This window comes from Parambassis ranga, chromosome 24, assembly GCF_900634625.1.
Source record: "Parambassis ranga chromosome 24, fParRan2.1, whole genome shotgun sequence".
In the NCBI taxonomy this organism is placed as follows: domain Eukaryota; kingdom Metazoa; phylum Chordata; class Actinopteri; family Ambassidae; genus Parambassis; species Parambassis ranga.
Genome location: NC_041043.1, coordinates 15,345,482 through 15,370,653, shown reverse-complemented (window position 1 = coordinate 15,370,653; position 25,172 = coordinate 15,345,482). Strand labels below are relative to the sequence as shown.

At 44.9% G+C, this 25,172-nt stretch overlaps 2 protein-coding genes and 1 long non-coding RNA gene across 3 annotated transcripts; 1 reads left to right on the top strand and 2 right to left on the bottom strand.

Moving 5' to 3' along the window:
• Positions 1 to 1,451: 1,451 nt before the first annotated feature.
• LOC114429105 (probable serine/threonine-protein kinase kinX) lies at positions 1,452 to 19,437 on the top strand. Its single transcript, XM_028397953.1, has 30 exons — positions 1,452 to 1,745; positions 5,069 to 5,278; positions 6,895 to 6,945; positions 7,653 to 7,778; positions 7,851 to 7,877; positions 8,546 to 8,572; positions 8,678 to 9,300; positions 9,991 to 11,356; positions 11,465 to 11,596; positions 11,992 to 12,201; positions 12,276 to 12,332; positions 12,752 to 12,790; positions 12,921 to 12,962; positions 13,043 to 13,108; positions 13,213 to 13,254; positions 13,346 to 13,393; positions 13,534 to 13,587; positions 13,665 to 13,712; positions 13,804 to 14,103; positions 14,179 to 14,226; positions 14,311 to 14,352; positions 14,479 to 14,511; positions 14,621 to 14,671; positions 14,770 to 14,817; positions 14,895 to 14,936; positions 15,023 to 15,133; positions 15,522 to 15,557; positions 15,649 to 15,675; positions 18,057 to 18,101; positions 18,213 to 19,437. The coding sequence occupies exons 1-30, from the start codon at positions 1,730 to 1,732 to the stop codon at positions 18,362 to 18,364; spliced, it is 4,119 nt and encodes a 1,372-aa protein (XP_028253754.1). The 5' UTR covers positions 1,452 to 1,729; the 3' UTR covers positions 18,365 to 19,437.
• Positions 19,438 to 21,228: 1,791 nt separating this feature from the next.
• Positions 21,229 to 22,684, bottom strand: LOC114429104 (vicilin-like seed storage protein At2g18540). The gene is made up of 2 exons (XM_028397952.1): positions 21,918 to 22,684; positions 21,229 to 21,644 (listed from the first exon to the last, which is right to left on the bottom strand). The coding sequence occupies exons 1-2, from the start codon at positions 22,682 to 22,684 to the stop codon at positions 21,230 to 21,232; spliced, it is 1,182 nt and encodes a 393-aa protein (XP_028253753.1). The 3' UTR covers position 21,229.
• Positions 22,685 to 23,502: 818 nt separating this feature from the next.
• Positions 23,503 to 24,942, bottom strand: LOC114428300 (uncharacterized). The gene is made up of 3 exons (XR_003669569.1): positions 24,725 to 24,942; positions 23,718 to 24,212; positions 23,503 to 23,643 (listed from the first exon to the last, which is right to left on the bottom strand). It is a non-coding gene; the product is annotated as an uncharacterized LOC114428300 (long non-coding RNA).
• Positions 24,943 to 25,172: the final 230 nt, after the last annotated feature.

Here is a 25,172-nt window from a genome sequence, read left to right as displayed (position 1 = left end):
AAAAATGCATTACACATGCGCACACACGGTCCTACTGCAGCCTGAACGGACTCTTTATTTTACGAGGCGCCACCTAGTGGTTTGGAGGACAACAAACAAGCCAAATTAAGCCGGATTGAGCGTGGACACGCATGTGTAATAGCCAGATCTGAAAACAGGTCTGAACGTATCCAGCTTAAAGGCTATCTGGATTCAACCCTACTCTAGCTGGATTGACTTTCTCCAGTGTGAACAGGGCCTAATAAAAGAATTCTTCGGCCCTATGCATTCATTCACATTTCAGAAAAGCTGGAGAGTGTGAATACTATAATAGTCGAAGCTGAAATGTAGTTGTAGTGAAAATAAAAGGAAACATCCTTCAAAGCAGTTTCTTTTGTCGTGAGTTGATGGAAGATTCAGATCTGTCATCCAGACAGCAATCAAAATAAAGGTCTTAAAATAAAAAAATTAGATGCCTGAAAAGGGCCGACAGTTCATATTACTGATCGACCTAACCTGCATGTTGATGAAGATTCTCAGTCATCCAGGTCATAATACGTAGAGAAGATTGAAGCAAGGCGTCTGGACTTGTAGAGTTTTCTTGAAGACATCTTAGACAGAGAGGACAGATGGTTTGAAAGAGGAGTCAAGGAAGCCATCTATGTGAAGCTGGAAGAACCTTCCCTTAACAGAGGTGGTGGCCTCAGACATAATTTTTCTACCACATACAATGCAGTGATCCCATCCATTCCCAGGAAGTTTGCACATACTCACAGCAAGAACAAAGGTCATAGTCATTAGCCAGACCCACCCACTGAGGTCTGCAACCACATATAAACCATGTTTCCCCACCAAACAGTTAGAACTGATGAAGCTGCTTGGATGAGCAGCGACATGTCTTCAAGAAAACTCTACAAGTCCAGACGCCTTGCTTCAATCTTCTCTACGCAACCTGCATGTTGTGTTATGTGGCTGGTTTGAAGCACATTCTGTCGCTGCCACTGAAAAAAGAGACCTCTGGTCCTGTTGTTTACTTGTGTTTCCCTGACAACACACCAGATTCCATTCACATTGGCAGCCATTCTAGTTTACTCACTCTCTGAAGGGTGGAGGTCTGGAGGAGAGGGATTAGTTAACATGGAGGGGGGGGGGTTAAGGTCACGCCTCTGGCCTAAAAAGGCGAAGCAGAATACCAGTGGCAGCGTGCCGTTCTAAGAATAACTCTGAGGGACCGAGGCTCTGAAACATGGTGTGAATGGAACTGTACATGATAAGATTCAGACTTTTTTCCTAACACGTAAATAAAAAGATCTGGACGTTCCACATGTCGAGTTTGATCCATTGTTTATGTGTTGTGTGTCTACACTATCATGTGATTCAAGCAGCAATGGTTGGTGGCTGCTGAGATTGAGTTACCTTCCAATCTCTCCTTCCCTTCCATCGCCCGTCAGCCCCCTGTGGGTGATCTAATTCTGTCTGGAGGTGGTGTTGGTGGGGGCAAGCTAGCTGCACTATCTACAATCGCAGCCCAGCAAAGGGCAAAGACCAACTCACCCTGGTCTCCGTCTGTCTGCCTCGGCCTCATCCGTCAGCTCTGTGAGTCTTTCAGACTTTCTGTGTTGGCCAGAAGACTTTTTCCACATATCCTCAGCACGGTGGGATTAAATGCTGCAGAGGAGCTAACGAGAACGACTGGTTTACATGGCAACGTAATCCGAACCAGGGATTAACTGTTGGAACTTTATACACAATGGCTGAAGTTGAAGGTAACGTAGGGTTTGTGTTTGTGCTATCTGTGGCTGGAAGTGTCTAAAAATATGCTGCTATCCTGTAACTGCTATTTGTAATAGACCCCGTACGGTGCTGTATATGACCAACACTGACTCCTGTTTACCACACTAGCTGACCCAGTTGGTGATACTGTTTGAACCTGCTGGTTAAACATGGGGCAGCAGTTGTAGGATGGATGATTACACACCAGTGAGGAGCCTGCATGAGTATTAGGGACGGTTAAACGTCCTCTTGGGATTATACGGGCGCGTGCAAAAGTGGAGGAGTAAACCAACAGTAAGGAATTCCTCATACATCCAATTTCCGTAGGGTTTGGTTAATGAAACTAATGGATTGCATTTTCTTTAGGTATTTACACCACTTGCTCAGGTTTCAGGAAAGATCCTAGTCTGGGTTAAAACATCTTCAAGAATAAACACCAGACTTTGTCAATAATAAGATAAGATTCACCTGATGTGACAAATTATTATATTTATGTTAAATATATATTAACACAAATGTAACCACGACCAGACAGACACGTCCAGTCGGATGATGTTGGATTTGTCCGACATCATCCTGTGATGGGACTGATATAGGAGGCAGGCTGGGGGGTGATGCTTCTAGGTTCGAGCCGCCCTGACTCAGTGAGCTGCTTTGTTTTCACCTGCTCTTGAGTTTAATGTTTAATCATTTAGCATTAAAATCAGCTGATTAATGTTAGGCAGAGTAAGGGGTTACATGAAGATCTTCTAAAAACACACAAACCCCTGGCACAGTCATCATTTTTGGCGACTTCTGTGATGAATATTTGCCCCCATGAGATCAGCTGGAGAACTACGTACACAACGCTCATGTTATGTCTTCCTGGTGAGGACGGGACTGGGTGGAAGAGAGCTGTGCACAAAGCCTGAGCACAATGAAGATGAGTGCTTCTCTCCTCATCGACTTATCGATACCATAGACCAACTTTAACAGAAACAAAGTCCACCCTGAGCTTAAATTAGCTATTGATCTGAAAACATAATTACTTTATTATGATTCTACATATTGTCCACAGACTGAGGTGAGTGGCAGTGAACTATCATTATGAGTCGCAATATGAAAGGACGAGGGGAGACCATGATTATTACCATGATCTATTCAGTCAGTTTTACAGTTTCAGTCTCTCCTTTGCACATCAAATGAACGAATGGCACACAAGCCTTTGGGTAACAGCTCACTAACTACAACTAAAAGTCTGTTTACAAAGCACAGAATGGTCAAATTGAGTAACTAGGTAGAAAAAGTGGGAACAAAACTGTAAATTCTGCTTGTGTCTTCTTAGTATTGAGCCACTTCCTCACGTTCAGCGCGACCTTCTAGGAAATGTACAGTCCGCTGTGTCCGCTCGTCCCATCCGACTTTTAAAGGTCTCTACTCTGCTTAGTTCAGCGCTGTGCGTTCATTAGGCAAATGTTAAGACTACACTTCACTGTATTCTGACCTAACAGCAACCAGTGGCTCCTAATAACTGCACTAAGCCGAGCTGTCATGGATACCGAGTGAGAGCAACAGTGCAAAGACAGGGTCCGCCATAAAAGGAGGAATTGTGCCTGGATGGACGATCAGGCCATTTACAGAGAGTTTCTTCTGAAAAAGGCAACTGTCACATCCTCTGTGTATTTTTCCATGGGTTAAGACGAGGGTTTCTAAGGATCACTGTGACTGTGGGTCAGTAGACACCATCACTAGACTGACAAATTACACAAGATGTCACATATTTAAGGGCCTCTGTGTTTTTGTGGATTTCAGGTGCTGCATAAACTTTATGTCTTGTTGTTAGCCCGCCTGCCTAGTAGCCAGTGCTCCCTACTTCTACTACACACTTCAGAATCTTTGTTTGTTTATATAGAATCATAACTTGGACATGTGTATCTCAGATCATCCTGATAATACAGCAGCTGTTTTGTTTGTTGTTACTTTCAAAAGATGTTCTTCCTTTAGCTGCAAGCTGAGCTGGGTGACAGCTAGCTGCTACCTCTGACTGTTTGGTGATCACTTTTAGCCTCGACACACACTGCTGATCTTAGTTTGAACCATGGAGCTACCGCATAACAGTTAGACTCATATGCAGGGGTTATTTTATATATTGAATTTGACATATTTACTGACTTTTATTGTATTGTTTTGCACGTTACTGTGAGTGTGTTTACTTATACACTGGTTAGTTTTGCTGTGGTACTGTGCACATATTCAGCATGTAATGTAATCATACTGTGGTTCAGGAGAGGAGCACCTATTGCAATATGAAAAAAAGATGTATTTAGTCACACTTACTGAAACGTATAGCAGCTCTGCAGGAAAGGACCTGTTGGAATCAAAGCACTGTGGTTAAACAGGGACTATGTGTGTGTGCTGCTAAGCTGTTTGAGTCAGCAGTAACAGCAGCCTACAGTAGCTGCCAACAGCAGGCTGAAGAGAGCGAGCAGGTGCTCTGATGCAGCCGCAGTGACTTTAACCATCAGACTGTGACTCTTTAACTCTTTATGTTGTGTCCTCATCAAACAGTCAACAACAAAAGACTAAAAACACATGGTTTAAAATGCAACGTAGCCTGTGGATTCATTATAATTTAGCCACTACTAGCTTTATCACTCCGGCTTGTTTTATACAAGATAACTAAGCTAGCTTTAATTACCTGCATTCCCCAGCCTGTTTCTTGTTGACTTTATGAAAGCAGGATGTCATCCAATCTTGTGTTTACGAGATTTCATTCTGATGCACTTTTTGTTAAATTAGTGTAACTTCTCTTTACAATCCAATAGCAACCAATTAGTTCGGCAGTTTCACATTAAAACGAAGAATATGAATCATCTGTGGAAGCTATAAAACACTAAAAACATCAAACGACCCTGCGCGGAGTATTGGCTGGTTGTCACTCTCTTCCTGCTCTGCGCGCACCAGAGAGGTACGTGCATGATGGCCGAAGTCACAGACCGCAGCTCGTCTTCAGGTGATGCACGTCCATGTGATTGGGAGGCGTGGGTTCGGGGTGAGCTCCGAGAGAAAGGGGTGTGTGTTTACTTTCCAAATCTGGCTGACTCTCGCTGAGTTTTCAAAATCTCCTCCCCTACCTTTAACTTACGAGTCTGTAACCAGAAAATTAATTTACATACTCCATCATTTCTCTAAAATGTGTTTGCAAAACACTAAGTCAAAGAATTGTTGCCTTTAAAAAAACTGTTTTAGAGAATAGAAGTAAGAAGTAAGGTCATGATTTGTTTGTTTTAATGCTGTCCACCCGAATCATTGTCTGTCCTGTTTTTCTCCCCTTCAGGGCGGTCGTTGACCACCACCATGGTCATCGACAGTAAGAACGGAGACGTTGGGTCAGCGGCTGCGCGGACGTCCAAGAAAACCTTTACAGATGAGCTGTACTCCACCTTCAGCTCCCCGCTGGCCTGGATCTTAGTCCTGGCTCTCATTATTACCTGGACTTGTGTTTTCGTCATCATGTTTGATCTAACAGACTACAAGACCATTTCAGGTACAGAAGTAACACCTCATTTAACCAGTACTGATCATGAAGCAAACACAGACCTGTGGCTGCTCTGGCTCATCCATTAGCATTATTTGAGCTACTTTGGCTAATTAGGTCCAGCCACAACATCATTTGATACCCGAGACTCCAAACTCAGGTCACAATAATCAAAAAAAATAAAGAATCAGTGGAATTAAGGATCAGATGTCTGTAGATCAGAACAAATTGGAAATTATCTTTATGTACGATAACATTACAAAAAGCCTTTTGGGTCACAGTTTGCTGTCTAACCATGCAGAACATTAATCTGACCAGATTATTCCCAGCACACACTTTAATCCTGCAGCATTACAAGGAGGTCGGCTGGACCGCTGCTGCAGGTGTTCCAGGTAAAAGATGAAAATAAGCAGAAATGAGGCTCATTCCTCCTCCATCTGTTCACATGCAACATATTTATTTATCAGTCTGTTTATTTCACTCTGATCCTAAATGTCACGTAACACCGTCTACAGTGGAGGCGCCTCATGTTTTGGTATAAACCTGTACTAACGTGACTTCTCTGTATGATTCAGTAACATCGTTACGTTGTAGGCGAAGGCTTAGTTTCACTCCATTATATTAAAAACACAGCACTGCATGAATATGTAATTTCACTTCTACCACTCATCTGTTTAACCCCATAAACAATCCCCTTCATCCCTCCCTTACCTGCTAATTTATGACCGTTGATGAGCAGCTCTCGTTGCATATACTGTAATATTGTGAACACCGCGAATCCGGCTATATCCAGCTTGATTTCAATCCACCTCTCGGAGGTGGATCTAGCTGGATTGGCTCAAATGTGGCTCAGGTCTGAATGCAAATGCAGCTAGCGAATCCGGCTACGACGTGATACTTCCGGTTCACCGGGACAGTGTCCGGGTCGCGTACAAAAGCCGTATGTAAACAACCGTCGAACTACGACAGCTTTTCCCCGAGTTTATTTTCCACCGTGGCCTGAACAGACAGACTGTATACTACGAGGCGCCACCTAGCGGTTTGGAGGACCTCAAACAAGCCAGATTAAGATGGATTGAGCGTGGACACACGTGTGTGAGAGCCAGATTTGAAAATAGGTCTCAACGTATCCAGTTTAAAGGCTATACAGATACAATCCTACTCTAGCTGGATTAACTTCAGTGTGAACAGGGCCTAAGCTGTCAGCTCACTGGGTCCTTGACTTCAGGAGAAAAATCTGCCATTTTAAAGGTGGAATGTTGAGATATTTAACATCTCCAGCTCAGAATCCTCTCCTGTTACAAGTGGAGTTCCTTAAGGTTCAGTCTTGGGTCCTCTGTTAATCATTGTTTACCTCCAACACCCAGGCTGTTCGTCCAGGCTGCCATTCTGTGTAAATGTGGGAGGAGGCTTGTTATCATATGATTTCACATCCAATCAATCACCTCATCTTCAAACTGAGCACCCTCTCATAGTCTGTGACATCTTCCCTCATCCCTCATCATCCCATGATGAACATGTTAACTCACCCGTCCCTCCTCATGCACCCACTTCCTTTCTTTCTTTGTTGTTGCCTCACCCACTGTGCTTAAAGTTTTTGCTTACTGTGTTTCTCATCCAACCAGGTCGCCCACCTCCTGGCATCAGGAAGGTTTTAAAGGATTCAGGGCGTAGAGGCAAGATGCACCTTATTGGCTACTAACCCCTCAGCAAAGCAGCTGATTACAATATATACTAACCAGCTAACATTGCCTGCTAATGTTAGCAGTGGTCCTTCAGAGGAAGAAGGTTGCTAAAGTGCTGTCAGTATTGTAGATGTTCGGATGTACCGTGATGTGTATTTTTCAATGTTTCCTGCCTATTTCCTGAAAAAAATCTTGGACAAATCAACAGCAGGATTGAAAAAAATGTCTTGGAATGCTTGAACTTGAACAGATTCGCACAAACATCAGGCATCGTGTCTCTAAATTAGCTCTCCTGTCCATATTGTGTATACTCGGCTTTGTGCAGCCAGGGTTTTTGCAGGTGTTCAGAGAACACAGGCCCTCTTTCATCAAATATAAGTCCAAAATTAAAAATCACATGCAGTTAAACACGTTTTTTAAATCTTCAAGCAAACATTATTTGTATCAGTTTGATTACAGATTGTTGAATGAGGGCTTGGACTGCTTGCTGCTCTGCAGAAGGTCCAGTGAGGCGGTTAAGCTGGAAGGTGGATTACCTGTGAGCCTCTGTTCCAGTTTAACCAGTTTTCCCTTCAGTCTTGGGGGATGACAGCTGTGTCTGCACTAAGCACATGTGGATGTGTCATCACCATCCAGGAGCTCTCCACTCAAACTAAACATTGTTTTTTGTGTGTGTGCGTACATTCACTCTCCACCAGGAGGCATCACTAAGATTGGTTCAGACCCCATAAAGGCGGTGAACGACGCGGTGGAGGAGTCAGCGAACGTGATTGGTGTCATATTGAAGTTTGCAGCCAACCTGATTGCTCCTGATGAAGATGAAGGTACAGGAACACACACATGCTGACATGCAGAGGTTTCAGTGCTTGTAGTAATGTCTTCGTCTTCTTCTCCAGGATCTCTTTATGCAGTGAGGAAAAAAGGTAAAGCAGCTTTTGGATGTACTTCCTGTTGCACAGTTCATGCTGATGTACGAACAGCTTTGCTTGCTGCTTCTTTGTGTTGCTCTGCACTACATGTGTTGCTCATTTCAGGTGTAATTATAATTTCCTGCAGTTATAAAGTGGCATTCTGCTGACTAAGGACAACACATGTACTGTATTTGTATTTGCTCTGACTGTATGAAGACAAGTCAAAGAGAACACTCTCAGTTTTATTTAAATCTGTGGCTGAGGGACTTTTGAAACATGGATCAGAGACGTGATTATTACTCTGCTGGCTGACTTTATCTGTGAACCATCTCAAAGATGCACGTTGGTTGGAGGAGGAGGAGGAGGAGGAGGAAGTGGAGGTGACGAGTAAGAAAACAAAAGGTATTATATTATACATATTTATTGGATGATGACTGATGAGTCCTGCCCCCTGTAACAGTCGACTAATAGAGGTAATAACAGAAGAAATCATTCAGCTGCTCTAATATAATAAACCTATTGAAAGGTTGTCTGTTTCTAACCAACTCTCTGCTGCTACTAACCTAAACCCTAAAGTTACTAACCTAAACTTAAGTTGTTGGTTGTTGAATTAGAGCACGCTCAGTTCTTGTGTTATTTATCTGCGCTGATTCTGAATTTCTTTCTGTTTTTTCATACAGGCGAGTTTCTACCATCTCGAAATAAAGGTGTGTAACTCCATTCACTGCTTCACATTTAGATTATGAGGACGATGACCTTATATGATTACAAAAGAAAGAATACTTCATCCTGCTTCGTCCTGTTTCTTTCAGTCGTAGGGATGCAAGCCCAAAAGAAATTACCTGTGATTGAAGTTGTAGAGGAAGGTGAGGAGCTGCAAGAGGAGGAAGCAGAGGAAGAAGGAGATGAAGTGGAGGAAGAGTATGCAGCAGATGAAGAGGTAGAAGAGGATGAGGACGAGGAGTATGAAGATGAGGAATATGAGGAGGAATATGAGGAGGAATATGAGGAGGAGGAAGAGGTGGAAGGAGAGGAGGAGGAGGAAGAGGTGGAAGGAGAGGAGGAGGAGGACGAGGAAGAAGTGGAGGAGGCAGGAGTATTTGAAGAGGAGGAAGTGGAGGAGGGGGAGGAGGAGGAAGAGTTGGAGGGAGAGGAGGAGGAGGAGGAAGAAGAGGAGGAGGAAACAGCTGTGGAAGAAGAAGAGGAGGTGGCAGGAACTGCTGAAGATGAGGAGGAAGAACAGGGAGAGGAGGAAGCAGCTGCTGAAGAAGAGGAAGAGATAGCAGGAGCAGCTGAAGATGAGGACGAGGAAGATGGGGAGGAGGAGGAAGAGGCAGCAGTTGCTGAAGAGGAGGAAGAAGAGGCAGGAGAAGTTGAAGAGGAGGAAGGGGAGGATGAGGAGGAGGAGGCAGGAGCAACTGAGGAGGAAGAGGGGGAGGAGGGAACAGCAGATGAAGATGAAGAAGAGGAGGCAGCAGCTGCAGAAGAAGAGGAAGAGGAGGCAGGAGCAGCTGAGGAGGAGGAAGAGGAGGAGGAGGCAGGAGCAGCTGAGGAGGAGGAAGAGGAGGAGGAGGCAGCGGCTGCTGAAGAAGAGGAAGAGGTGGCAGGAGCATCTGAGGAGGATGATGAAGAAGAAGAGGACGAGGTGGCAGGAGCAGCTGAGGAGGAGGAAGAAAAGGGGGAGGAGGAGGAGGAGGAAGAGGGAGCAGCAGATGAACAGGAGGAAGTGGTGGCAGGAGCAGCTGAGGAGGAGGAAGAAGAGGAGGAGGGAGCAGCAGATGAAGAGGAAGAAGAGGAGGGGGCAGCAGCTGTGGAAGAAGAGGAAGAGGTGGCAGGTGCAGCTGAAGATGAGGAGGAGGAAGAATCAGCGGCTGAAGAAGAGGAAGTGGTGGCAGAGGCAGCTGAGGAGGAGAAGGAGGAGGAAGAGGCAGCACCTGCTAAAGAGGAGGAAGAAGAGTTGGCAGGAGCAGCTGAGGAAGAGGAGGGGGCAGAGGTGGCAGAAACACCTGGGGAAGAGGAGGAGGAGGTAGTAGTAGGAGCAGTTGAGGAAGAGGAGGAGGAGACAGAGGAAGCTGATGAGGAGGAAGAGCAGGCAGAAGTCACAGAGGAAGAAGAACAGGAGGAGGAGAAAGCGGGAGCAGCTGAGGACGAGGAAGAGGAGGCAGAAGCAGCTGCAGAAGAGAAAGCAGAACATGCTCAGGAGGAGGAGGAGGAGGCATTAACGCTGGAAGAAGAGGAGGAAGGGGCAGCTGAAGAAGAGGCAGAAACTGAAGACGAGGAGGAGGAAGCTGCTGAGGCAGCAGAAGATGAGAAAGAACCAGTATCATCTGCAGCAGAGGTTGATGAAGATGATGATGAGGAGGAGGGAGAAGAAGAGAAGGCAGGGGCTGTAGGTGAAGATGATGAAGATGAAGAGGAGTCTGCTCAGGAACCTGTAGCTGCTAAAGATGCTGAAGATGATGAAGACGATGCTGAAGATGGCGATGAAGATGAAGATGAAGATGAAGATTCTCCTGAACCTATCTCCAGCTCAGAGGATGAAGAGTCGGCTGCGTCTCCTGATTCTGGATCTGATGTTCTTGCTGACAGCAAAGACAGCGATGAAGATGTAACTCTGTCTGATGAAAATGAAGAGGAAGATGAAGAGGAAGATGAAACCAGTGATGATGAGTTCACCGACACCTCAGACGTCAGTGAGTCAGAACTTCTTTCTAGTGAGGAGGAGGAGGAGGAGGATGAAGCTGAAGATGTGACATCTGACAGCGATGATGTCATTGCAGAAGACAGTGAAGATGACCTGGATCTTCCTCCTGTTGGAGCTGTTAGCGATGAAGAGGAAGATGTTCTGAAACTTGCAGAAGAGGAAGAGCTACCTCCTCTGCCTGCTGTTGAAGATGATGAGGATGAAGACCTGGAAAAGGACGTACAAGTTACCGAGGAAACTGATGAGGATGACGATGATCTGGACCAATCAGACGAGGACATCTCTGTAGCCTCTTCGGAACACTTTGCAGACGATGAAGATGACGAGGAAGACTTTGACAGCGACCTTGACAAAGACGTCCTCTCTGATCTCGTTGAAGATGCCAAACTTGATGATGTCACTGAAGAGGGCATCGATGATGATGAAGATGATGATGGTGTTGATGAAAAAGAGGAAGAGGAGGAGGAAGAGGTTCCTCTTTTTGAGAGCACAGACAGTGGAGTCTTAGGTGATGAAGATGATGACATTGCTTTGAAAACAGATGAAGAATCTGTCTTCAGTGACACCTCTGATGATGATGAAGATGAAGATGATGATGATGATGAAGGTGTTGACACAAGCTCATTTGAGTTCACTGTTGATCAAGATCAAATGATCACTGATGAAGATGAGCCTAACGTTGAGATCTCACCTGAGTCCATCACCATTGAGGAAGAAGATGATGAAGACGACGATGAGGATGAAGACGAGGAGGATGATGATGGAGTTGATGAAGTCTTGCTGGCAGGTAAAGTCCAGCATTGATTACAAGAATTACTGATTGATTGACAGGTGTTTATCATTTATCATTATCATTATCACAGAGTGTGGTGATACTGTCATTGTGTATTTGTAGCAGCTGCAGCTACAGTCTCTGTCCAGGAGGAGGCAGCAGAGACTGAGGCAGACAAGGATGAGGAAGAAGAGGAGCTTAAACAGCCTGATGATGATGATGATGAGGAAGATGAGACTGAAGAGGCTGAAAGTGGTGAGGTTTATTACTAATAAAGACACTGGTGACACAGACTAGCTGCTGCTAGCTGTTTAGCTATTAGCAGCAACAATTACAAACCAGCATCATCTGCAGTAGAGGTTGATGAAGATGATGACAAGGAGGAGGGAGAAGAAGAGAAGGCAGGGGCTGTAGGTGAAGATGATGAAGATGATAACAATGCTGCTGTAATGAGCTGTAAACACAACTTACAAAGGAGGGATGTTATCTGGAGGTGCATGCTAACCAAGTCTCACATCAGCTGAAACTGGCCTTTAAATCTATAAGTACACCTGCGTCACATGACTTGGAACATCCAATAAAACAAAACTGAAAATAGTAACCATAGAAATAATGCTGTAATCTGTATTAGAGCCACTTTCTCATGTCAGTCTCTAGTCAACCTGCTGCTCCTGAGGAGGAGGAAGATGAGGAAGGAGAAGACAAAGAGCCAACAGCCGAGTCCCAGAAGTCTGTAGAAGAACCTGAAGATAAGACAGAGGAGTATGATGAAGAAGACGATGAGGAGGAGAAGGCGACGGTGGATGTGATCAAACCGGTGCCTGAGCCAGAAGAGGAGGCACCGGAGATTGACAGCACGGGTCAGAGCGGGTGGGCGGGCCGTTGTGTTATTGTGAGTTCAGAGTAGCACTAATGTTATTCTTTGTGGTTTCAGTGTGTACCTGCGTGCAGGAAGCAAAGGCCACAGAGTCCAAGGCTGCAGAGAAAAAAGGTTGGTGCTCGTCCTCTAATGTTACTCTTTTTATCGTATCGTATCGTATCGTATCGTATCGTATCGTATCGTATCGTATCGTATCGTATCGTATCGTTCTTTAGCTTACTGTCTTATCAAAAGATTGTTACGTCACGCTGTATCGTGTTGTCCTGTTGTGTATTGCGTTGCATTTCATCATGCGTTATTGTGTCATGTAGTTTTATGTCATGTCATAGTGCCCTGGATCAGCACGGCGGTTTAAGAAATGTGGGACGCCTTTTTTTGCAGGTTTTTGGGACCTTGTAATAAAATGATGTTTAATTTTATGATGGTGTTGTAGATGCAGGTTTGTGTCCTTCTGTCAGTTGTAACATTCTAGAAGTTCACCATTTTGTAGTACATAATGAATTAAATAATTAAATTATTCAATTTTCCAGAGGGTCCCAGAAGAGTTTCTGCAGTGAGAAGGAAAAAAGGTAACATGAAGTTTTTGTATGATTAGAATTTAAAACCACCAAACTACCTTTAATGAAGCATTGTGATGTGTTGAAGTAGAGTTCATTTAATTCGCTGAGCAGCCATTTTTTTAATGCATTTTATTTCCAGAGCCAAAAGCTGTGACGTCTTCTGACAAGCCTAAAATCCAAGGTAACATTTATCTTCTTTATATCATCATTGTCATAAAAAAACCTGCTGCATTTATTAACATTCACCTGCATCGTGTTCAGCTCTTCCAAGAATCACAGGATTGGAGACAAAGATGAGGAGGATCAGGAAGTTCCCTGTTTTCAAAGGTACGATGTAAAATTAGCATCACTCGAGTGCTGAGTTCACGAACCAGGAGAGCTGTCTGTCATTTACAGTTTTATCATGATTTTAATGGTTTAACTCCCAAAAGCCAAGAAAGAGAAGAAGACTCAGACCAAGACCCCAAAAGTAGGTACGTGTTCCATTCTGCCATACGTCACATAAAGTATTATCAATAATCAACAGTAATGATCACTGATCATTGATGCTAACTCTATTGACAGAACCAGAAACCAAACACACAGAACAGGTCACAGAATCTGCCCAAGACGGTAACAACCAGCACATTTTTATCATTACAATATAAAACTTATTAACCGCTTATTAAGCTCTTATCAACCCCTTATTAAGCTCTTATTAACCTCTTATTAAGCTCTTATTAACTTCCTATGTGGGTCTTATTTTGTTGCAGTCGGCCCGTGCAGACCTGCACCGGTCTACTGCCCAGCGCCACCTGGCTGGTATGGTGAGTAACATCACCACAGTGTGCTGCGTGGATGTGTGTCCTCTGCTGTTTACCTGCCGGACCTGTTTGTCTTTCAGTTCATCACATTGTCACTGACAGTCCGTACCCTCCTCCAACCGTGTCAGGTGTCCCATTTTCTTCCACATCAGCTGTTCCTTTCATATTTTCCTTCATCTTGAGTTGGGAAGATAAACATTACATTGTTCTTATTTTCAGCTCCGGCTGCTCCCGTCTTGACCGTCCACCCGTCAGCTCCTCCCCCTCAGCCTGTGTATCAGCAGCAGCCACCTCCACCTCCGCTGTTTGCTCATTATCAGCCATATCCACCAATGCAGCCGGCGATGGCGCCTCCGCCAGCACCAGCTCAGCCAGAACAACCGGCCGAGCACCCAGAACAAGAGGCCCCACTTCAGCCCCAGGTCCCAGCTCCACCTGCCGAAGCTGAGGCCGCTGCAGCTGTTGAAGCTGCTGAAGCTCCAGCTGTCGATGCTGAGGCCGCTGCAGCACCAGCTGAGGGTGAGGAGACGTTTTATTGTTTATTGAATTGTAAAATATTTGTATAAAATAAAAAAAATAATTTTCTCCTTTAAGAATCAGAGGCTGTCGAGGAAGAAGTGAAGCCTGTGTCCACCAAGAAAGGTACAGATTATTTCATGAGTGCATACAAAGTATTTCTAAACCATCATTAATGCTCATCATCATCATCATCATCATCATCTGCAGCTGAAAAGAAGAAAAGCAAAGTTGCTGCTGCTGCAGATAAAGGTACTGTTAGATCCATTAAGCACTTAGCAACATAATGCTGATGTACAATCACACTATGTGCTATATGAACGCTTGAACTAAGGAAAATTAAATCTGATGAATATTTCTCTGCATTTATCCCCTCAGAGGCAGCAGCGGCTGAAGAGAAAACCAAGAAAGGTACTTCATGTTTACACGTGCTCACACTCACAATGATGTGAACAATAATGCAGGCTTTGCTGAAAATACGCACACAGTTTTACTAAATATAATGTGTGTGTTTGTGCAGAGGCAGCTGCAAAGAAAGAGAAAGCTGCAGCTCCCAGGAGAAGTAAAACAGGTCAGAAGATCTTTCAAAACTCAGACTCCGCCTCTTTGGTGTGAAGGAGAAGCTTATATTGGACTAAGAAAACAAATCCTCTTCTCTCATTGTGTTAGCACCAGCAGCCGTAAGACAGAAGATGAAACCAGCTCCAGAAAAGACAGGTAACAGCTGAGGTTCCTCCATTTGCATGAAGTCAAACATCATTTATGACCAGAAACCAATGATTTCTGCACCTCAGCAGCGTCGCCCGTCAAGAGCAAAGTGAAGACGGCAAAGACAGGTGAACCCCCGTACAGGCATTCCTAGTGTTTGTGTGCGTGTCTGTGCTGCACCACAGTTTGGTTCAGTGTCATTTGTGTCAACCAGAAGCAGAACCACGTCCACAGCCAATCAGACTGAGGAGCAGACCGGACACTGCGAGGAAGGCGAACGTGACCTCTGAGGCTGGAGACAAGAAACCTGCCAGACCAGAGTCAGGTGACTGAGCGCCGATGCTGTCATTACACATTTGTTAAGGGACCTGGGATGAAATAGCTAATGGTGCTATTTGCACCCTTGTTTTGGACACAGGTGTATGTATATACTCAACAATAATCAGTGGTGTTAGTTACACAGTGGATATAAAGTTGCAGGAGACAAGGACTGGAGTGCTTGAAGTACTCAGTACTCTACAGTACTGTCAGGAAATGTAGAATGAGGACTCAGGCGCAGGCAGGATACTGCATGCCAGGTGAGGTTTTATTGTAAAAAGACGTTGAGCGGTATTACACTGAGAGGCGAATAATATGGCAGGAACATTGAATGTACACCACACGTAAAGCGAGCTATTTGACAGGTTGTAACAGGGATGTCTCCTCTTTCACAGGCAAGGCTGAAAAGAAATCTGCCAAAGAGACTAAAGGTACAGATTCAGAGTGATGTTAGGAAGTGAATGGAATGTTTTGATGTGTGCGTTTGACACTGATCAGATTCTCTTTTCTCTCAAATGACAGATAAAGGGAAGCAACCACCACTGGCTCGTAAGTGTGAACACATGAATGTTTCCAGTTAGACTTGAAGACTTACAAACACTGTCTGCAGATTTTTAAGAGGCTTCATCAGGTCTTTAGTGGAGTATTTTCCACATGTACAGTGTTATGGTCACTCCTTGGTGTCCATAGACAGGAATGCAATTTGCACCCAAAGCAGAATAACCAAGGATGCTATTCACACCCTGACTACAGAGTGGCACAGCCATGGACTGTGTATATATATATATAGGACCATGTGTTTACAGCCAACAATGCTATTTGCTGTTTGGATGGAATATCAAATGGTGCTATTTACACCCTCACTATAAAGAGGTCGACCCAGGTGTAAATGGCCAAAACCTGTGTTCACAAGTAGTGGAATAAAAATGGATCCTATTTACACAGTGGTTATAGCATGGGAGAGACAAAGGACCCAGGGGTGTGTTAGCAAAAATGCTAATTAGAAATAAACAAGGGTGCTACTTACACCTTAGCTGTAGGGTGACAGAGTCAAGGATCAAACAGTATGGTCTACAATACTGTTTACACTGAGAGCAGTAGCTACAGCCAGTTGGACCTATTCACAAGCCAACAGTGCTACTTACACACTTTAGGAGTGATATCCTGTCACTTAAGTGTGAGCAACACTTGCAGGCATTTGAATGAACTGATGAAGCCTTGTGGATGAATCAGTAAATGAGTTCTCAGTGTTTGTTTGAGCAGCTAAGTTAAATGACACACTTCATGTTTAATCTCTAATACTTGTTGTTAATAGAGATTGGGAAAAGAGCTTCCTGTAAGGCCTGAGGTATTCAGTTCATTTCCACCATCTTTCCACCGGTTCAGTCAATATGAAGAGACGTTCATTTTAATGACATTAATAAGTAAATAGTTTTTAATGAGATGAGCTGATTGAGAGCAGATTACTGGCCTTTTGGGCTGCCTGAAATTACTGGAGGAGATTACGGCCTTTGATGGATACGGCAACAATAATACTTAAGTGGATTGATTCAATCCATGAACCCAAATACATTGAATTGGGGTATTAGCGTTCACTTCATATCGAGTCATCCGGTGGATTATCAACACCCTCCCCTGTCCTCCCACTGCCCCGAGTGACTTCACATTTTCCTGACTTCTGACACAGAACCTCCTCTTTCTCTAAGAAAAATCACTTCTTTGGTTTGAAGGGCTGAAGTTAAAGATAGTTTAGGAGTTCCATTGATTGTGTAGCATCATGTGTTGTGTTAAGTTTAGTTTAAAGAGCACACAGACCACAAAGACAGAGACATTAAACAAAACCCAAAAGCAAAGTTCAAACAAAAGACCCAAAGAACATAAATGCAAACTGACAAAGAAAACAAAGAAGGAAGACACAGGAGACACAGGTGAACATAATCAGAGCAGGGCAGGTAGTCACCATTGACAGTAAAAACTATGGACAGAGCCTCCGTGACGTCACCCGTTTGTTTCTGAAGAGCCGTTTTGAGTCTCAGTGGGAGGTTCCGGGACGTGATGACCGCCGCCATGTTGGCAGCTTCACGTCAACTAAAACTCCGAATATGGACAAAGAGGGGGGGCACGAGCGGGGTTTAGGGGTTCGGGCGATCGTGGAAGCAGGAAACTCACGCTGTGATACGTCAACTGTCTGTCACTCAAGCGGCAACGCCCATAATTAGGCGTAATTTTAAGTCCGAATACAATTGAAACGAGTGAGTTGTAAAAAAATTCACCCCCCCTACAATTGACACTAGAAGAGAACCTATCATCTGAGACCACAGCGATTTTTTGTACCAGGCCGTAAACATGTTCTTTTCTGCTGTGAAATCGGCCATTTTAACATGGGAGTCTATGGGAAATTACTCGCTTTTGGAGCCAACCCCCAGCTGTTGCAGCGTGAATTACAAGTTTTGACACTTCCGCATGGGCTTCAACTTTGAGCCCCGAAGGTTGCCGCTTGGTAGTCACACAGGGAGGGAACACAAGAGGAAGTAAAACATCACTGCCCCCTTGTGGTTTGGCATACTACTCACCCAAACAAAAGGAAAATCAAAGTTTTCTTTTAATCTGCAGCATCAGATTTAAAAATGAAGCCGTTGTGAGTTCAGTGTGAAATTAATTCATGTGTGATCAACTTGATCAACTACGTGAAGTTTCCACTCCATATTCTCCATGTCTCCATAATAAACACCCTCAGTTACTGAAAGGCTTCTTCACAAATGTTTGCAGATTAAATGCGTAAATGTAAAATTTCTCTAAACTTAGTGCAGAGTCTTCTTTACAGAGACATCACCGTCCTTTCCCTCTCTTATGCATGCACACACTCTGCTTTCTTCCTCACATGATACAGCTGAACATTATATCTCAGCTTATTTGATTGTTTTTTGCAGAAGAGCCTCAGACTGAAGAGAACATCACAGAGAAGAAGAAACCAGGTGAGACAGGCTGAAAGTACAGTCCCAGACTGGTTCTGCAGGTTCTTCATAGTCTGATATATAAATACAGACTTATTTGTCCCTTATGTGCTCGTTTTATTCTCCTTACAGGCCAAAGATACTTCCAGTGTGTCTACGTCCCAGGGAAACATGCTCACTACCCTTTACGCCCCTTCAGCCCAGCCATGGCCCCCACCATGCTGTCCCCGGCACTCAGGTCCATGTTGGAGCAGCAGAGGGCGGCCAGGGCGGCAGGGCAATAAGACCTCACCTCTGATCGCACCGCAGCTCTCTGTCCAGCAGGGGGCGATGTTCCCTGAATCTGTGGCACGGCCAGAGGACGACCACAGACAGAAAAACTATAGTGTCTTTAATTTATTGATGTATTTATTTAGTGGTTGAGCTCCTGGGATTGTCGTTAATCTCTCAGCATGCATCCTTAATCTGTCATAATGTACATAGGCCAGTTGGTGTTTCCATGTTCTCTCCATGACATCCTTTGGATTTTACATTTACATTATAATGTTATAGGTGACGTATTTATGAAAACATTTGTGAAGAAATGATTTCTATTGACGAGCTTGTTTTCTGCTGCTTAGCTGCGACAGATTAGCATGCTAATGCTGGAGGGTCAAATCCCAGGAGCTCCCACATTGATCCCTGCTGCGTCCCCGTCTCTGAACAGCAATGCACCGCCGCATGCTGAAGAGATGCTCCCTGAGATTTATCAGGCTGCCGGTTCACCTTCACATCTACTCGTGTTATATCCAGTGCAGACTCATAGTTTTTCATTTAAAGGCTTTTTCTGACACACTTTTCTGGCATATTCTTCTAAAGATGACGTGGCCAGTATGGAAAGCTGAATAAAAGTGCTGTACATACTGCCTGAAAAGAAGAAACACATGCATCTTTGCAAACAAAAAGAAGGGAATGCTGGATAAAGTGTTAGTTTTAATGTCAGGTGTAAATAATCCCCGCTGACGACGACCTTTTAAGAGTTAAAGTTGCCTCATTAGTTCATCAGAAACTTAAACAAAAAGTTCAGAGACGGGGAATCAGCTACTTTGATGTGACCAACTCATGAGACGCTGTGATGATGATGATGATCACCAGCTCGCCGTTTATGTTCATTTACCTCAACTCTTCACAGCTCTGGCTTTGTTACTTAGCAACGGAGCCGTATCCGGCCATTTTGCTCTCGTCTTACTGAACGGAAACCTGACCTTACAGGAGCCAAAGAGTGTTTTTATTCCCGGCACACGATCCAGACTGAGCTGCAGTTTTAACCTGGATTAACAGGTGACGCACAAAGTCGATGTTTTTTTTTTAACACCTATCGGGGGGGGGGGGGGGGGGGGGGGGGGGGATCGATCTGGGCAGACATTTTGAGCCCTAAGGTTTCTACATGATGTTTCTAGGTGATGGTTTCTACTATGCGGGGCTAAGAAATGATGACCGAGTGAAAATCTGGCTCCTCAAGTGAGCACAATTTATAGAAAACAATGGATGTAACGTTCACTCATGAGAATCAGTGACACTTTATAGATTTGGATTTTACTGGTAGCTGAAGACATGTTCATGTGTTTGGGTTTATCCACAGCAAACAGTTTGTTTTGGAGGTTTTGTCCTTTCTGGGCTCATTTCTGCACGTATCACTTGGCTGTGTGAGACCGAGCGCTCGCTCAGAGAATGACATTTTAAGCAAATGTAAAGAGCCGAAGAAGAATATCACTGCTGCACACGCTGCTTCATAGCTGCTCCGTCCTCACCGGAACAACAAGTGATACTTCAGGGCCACAGACTCAGTCAGGCTGACTGCAAACAGCCGACTAAACCACTACACTGAACTAAACCACAACAGCCGCACATGAAGCTCAGAGTCCTGCTTCAGGTTCAGGTCTAGGACAGCAACAGCTGTCGTTCATGTGTGTGTGTGTGTGTGTGTGTGTGTTGAATGTGTGGCATACAGACGTTTTCTCTGATTTACACTGAAGGGCCACTGAAGGCTCCGGCGGGGCCTCACATAGGCACCAGTGGGTTGTGTTGGTCCGTGGAACCCTGTGGATTTAATGAATGGTGATCAGCGGCTGAAAGTTGAAGACGCTTTAATGTTTGTTTTAGAAGGATCCTTTTTGCATGATGATGCATTTTTTTTCTTTTTTGACTTGTAATTTCCACACAAGGGTCACTTTGCTGTGTGACACTAAACAGTCAGTCGGATGCTGATAGTTCATCTGCTGCACTCGTCAGGTCTCACACTTCTCTGCTTCTTTGTGAATGAGGACACTGTGTGTTGTGGTGGTTGGGTTGCAGTGGCTTTCACTGCTGTATGTTTGCATGTATCATAGAGCAGAGCGCTGTGTGTGTGATTCACCACAGTGCAGCTGAATAAAAACATTTGCAGATATTTATTGTGTCTTCAAGTATTGATTATAACGCAGTATATTTCTGTGCTCGGCGCAGATTGACATTTGTTTTTTGTTTCCAGCTGAGACCACAATGTGAATGTGTTGTGCAGTCTGGGTCCACACTGATGGGTCCTCTTAAAATCCTGGTACATAGAGATGACAAATAAAGAACATTTTTTGTTTGGTTTGATCAAGCGGCAACCTTCGGGGCTCAAAGTTGAAGCCCAGTGTCAAAACCTGTAATTCACGCTGCAGCCGCTGGGGGCTGGCTCCAAAAGCGGGTAATTTCCTATAGACTCCCATGTTAAAATGGCCGACTTCACAGCAGAAATGAACATGTTTACAGCCTGGTACAAAAAAACACTCTGCTCTCAAATTATAGGTTCTCTTCTAGTGTTTCTAGTGTAATTGTAGGGGGGGTGAATTTTTTTTACAACTCACTCGTTTCAATTGTATTCGGACTTAAAATTACGCATAACTATGGCCGTTGCTGCTTGAGCGACAGACAGTCGCAGAGTCGCCCACGATGCTTCCACGATCGCCCGCCCACCCTAAACTCCGCTCGTGCTCCCCCTCTTTGTCCATATTTGGAGTTTTGGAACCTCCCACCGAGCCTCAAAACGGCTCTTCAGAAACAAATAATCTCCCATTTTTTGAAAAAACAGGTTACATTCAAAGACTTAGGTCTACTTAATTTTCTGTAGAACTTTCCCCTAATCTTCAGTGTACAGGCTGTCTAAGCTGGCTAGGCTGTCTAAGCTGGCTAGGCTGTCTAAGCTGGCTAGGCTTTCCTGGTTGTCTAGGTTGTCCAGGTTGTCTAGGCTGTCCAGGTTGTCCTGGTTGTCTAAGCTGGCTAGGCTGTCTAAGCGGACTAGGCTGTCCAGGTTGTCTAGGCTGTCCAGGTTGTCCAGGTTTCTGTGTTGGCTCACTCTGGTTTTCCAGCTCTACATCCTCCAACTGTCTGACCCTGGTGTTGCTCTTTGACAGTTGGTTGAAGAGATCCTTGTTTTCAGCAGACAGGGCGTCGATGACGTTGCTCTGATGAAGCACCATTGAACCAAGGTTGCTGTTTCGTTGCAGCTCTTTCTGAAGGCTTTCTTTTGCCTCCTGCTCACGTTTCAGCTGATCTTCTAAGTCAGAGATCTTCAGAGTCAGAGACTGGTGTAAACTTATCAATGTTGGCTCAATATTGTTTTCCAGCTCTTCGTCCTCCAACTGTGTGACTTTGGCGTTGCCCTTGGACAGTTGGTCGAAGAGATCCTTGTTTTCAGCAGACAGGCCATCGATGATGTTGCTCTGATGAAGCACCATTGAAACAAGGTTGCTGTTAGGTTGCTTGAACTGTTCTGGCAGCGTTTTCTTGAGGCTTTCTTTTGCTTCCTGACAAAGTTTCAGCTGATCTTTTGAAGAGGACCTGTCCTCTGACAGTTGGTTGATCTTACTGTCTTTTTCCTGGACGCGGCCATTGACCTTCTCTAGGTCACTTCTCAGAGTGCAAACCTCATTGGCCAGCTTCTCACACTTGGAACATTGGTTATGTTCTTCGGCAGCCTTTCTGAGGTTTTCATTTTCTTCTGTGACCTGGTCACACCTTGACTTTAACTCCAGTGTCTCTGTTTGCTGGCGAACCAGAGACTGTTGAAGACGGATGATGTCTGCTGTCTTCTCTGCAAGTTGTTTCTCTAGTTCCTCAACCAGTGTAGTGGTCAAGCTGTTTTCCTCCACAATCTTGTTCACCAGTTGTAGCTGGCTTTCCAGTGTGGAAACTTCAGTGGCCAACTCCTCATATGGAGGACGCTTCTGTCCTTTCTTTTCGCGCTTCTCTCGTTCTTGACGCTCCATCTCTTCGTGCTTCTCTAGCTCTTTGTGCTCTTTCTTTTCGCGCTTCTCCCGTTCTTGGCGCTCCTTCTTTTCGCGCTTCTCCCGTTCTTGGCGCTCCTTCTTTTCACGCTTCTCCCGTTCTTGGCGCTCTTTCTTTTCGCGCTTCTCCCGTTCTTGGCACTCTTTCTTTTCGCGCTTCTCTCGTTCTTGGCGCTCCATTTCTTGGCGCTTCTCTAACTCTTTGCGCTCTTTATTTTCGTGCTTCTCTTGTTCTTGGCGCTCCATCTTTTCGCGCTTCTCTCGTTCTTGGCGCTCCATCTTTTCAGTCATTTGCGGCCTCATCTCCTCCTCCATGTCTTGAAGGCTCATTGACGGGAGTGTGCTGATGACTTCCTTTTTGTTCAGAAATCTCTGAGTGCGTCTCACTGTTTTTTGCTTTTTGCTGTGTGTTGTGGTGATAAAAGAAGATTGTGAATAAAGTCCTGAACAATTCCGAGTCTCGCTATGTGTAGCTCTGTAAGTGTTCCAGTGAACAATGATGTATCAATACCTGAGGTGCATATATAGGCTTTATAAGGGCACTTTATGACATCATCACAGGTCATATTGACCTGTGACAGTTTATGATGTCGTTATTATTAGTGCTGTCATATTTTCAAAAGGCCACGCCCCCTTTCAAAACACGTTTGAATTCCAGAGCGTCAGATACGTTCTATGCTTGCGTCATTTCCGTGTTTGCCATGAGGACGCTACGATGGGCGGAGAATGCAGATGTGTTGGGGTCATGGCCGAGTGGACGAAGTGTACAGTTAAATGTAGGGTAGGAGATCTTGAAAACTCAGTAACAGCCAGAATTTGAAAATACACTCCCACCACCTTCTCTCTGGGCCCACCCTGAAGCCACGCCTCCTAATCACAGAGACGTGCAGTATGTGTTCACAGAAGACGTCTGTGGTCGGCAACCGCGACCTGCATCAGCCGGATCTCATTTACAGGTGAAAAACACGTAACGTCATTATAACAAATATAAACAACAAATGTTGTCTGATCAGTCTGATCATCAGAGAGGAGCTTAGAAAAACCAGTAAATGGAATAAAACCTGCTTTGAAACGCAGAAATCTGCCAATCGCAGCCTGTTAGCATGATGTTAGCATCAGGTTAGCAAACGTAGCCTGGTGAAAGCTGCCTACCTGTACGGAAGAACCGTGCCCACCACAGCAGCACTCTGTAGCCGCTTCTGCTCTCAAGTCGTGTCGATAACCACTCGTCTCACATCTTTCTGCATCAAGCCGTTTTCTGGTGGTGGCGTTTCCTAAAACAGATGAACATGAACATGAAGGAGCACCCTCCAACAGCAGCAGTGGTACAGGAGGGGGTCATAGTTACATCCATGGCCGAAGCAGTAGAGGTGCTGATGCTGCTGGAGACGCCCCTTGTAGCCCTTCACCGCATCGCCTACAGGCCTGGAAAACAGAGGCAGACCCTGACATTGCCAGCCCTCACCCACCCAGATCCATCCCCAAGGTGTCCAACCCCCTGTCACCGCTGGCACCAGGTGATGTTTTTGCTTTTTTTCTTTGATGCTGAAGCTCTTCTCAGCCTGGAAGACGGTGTGATGATGGCCTGAATATCTGCAGTATGGCTGAGTAAAGACACAACTCAATATACAAACAATGTAAAATGTTATGTAAAAACCAGAGCACAGAGGTGCAGTCTGTATCTCAGGGGAAAGTGCTAAAAATAATAACAATAATACAAATATATGAACCATATTTCTCTCCTTTCCAGTCATGTACCCACCATCAGTGAAGATTGTGCAGCCCTCTGACTCCGAGCTGTTTGCCTGGTGTCTGGATTCTTCCCATCAAACATCCTGGTGAGCTGGACAAAGGATGGAGAGACAGTGTCTGATTACATCAGCAGTCCTGCATGGAAGCACACAGGGAGCAGCTCTTACTCAGTGAGCAGCAGAGTGACTTTGACCAAAGCTGAGGACAAAGGGTCAACATACTCATCTGAAATCACTGATGTCTATGGTGAGCTATTTTATATTTTATGAATCATTTAGCTTCTCTGTTGTCTTCCTCTGATCTACAGCCTCAGTGACCTACAGCAAACCCTCAGGCTTCCTGCTCCAGGGTTTCAATGAGCTCATGTGCCTGGTCTCTAACTTCAGCCCCCTCACCCATCAACATCTCCTGGTTCTGTGACACCACAGCGCTGTGGAACTACTGCTACTACACAGAGGCCCAGACGGAAAGTTCAGCATCCAAAGCTACCGCCGCCTGTCCCAGACCGACTTCTTACCAAGCAGGATGGACTGGAGGGAAGGAGGAGCTGTAAGAAACCCGCCCAGTTAAAGTGGGTGTTAAAATGATGCGAGTCACACTCACTGTATGAGAGTGGAGGGGTTAAACATCAGAGAGTCTTAAAGAGTGGTGATGTCCCAGTGTGTTCCTGCAGAAACTTCCAGAGGACGGATGTCAGGACTGCTTCGAACCTTCTCTTCTTCAGTGAGTCCCTGGTCCTTCAGATGGAGGCGATCAGCTCTTCACATCACTGAAGTAAACAGTCAAGAGGAAAACAGTGTCAGAGTGTTTGTCAGAGTCTGAAAGACTTATTTTTTTTTTTTTTTATTTTAGATACTGTATTAATCCCAGAGGGAAATTCGTTACGTTACGGGTCATACAATGACTAGCAAGGCGCGCCACAGGCTAGGGTGAAGTGTCTTGCCCAAGAACACACAACAGTGACTAGGGAGGAGTTGGGATCGAACCACCAACCTTCCGGTTATTGGACAACCCTGCTATCCCACTGCGCCACTGTTGCCCCCTGAATATC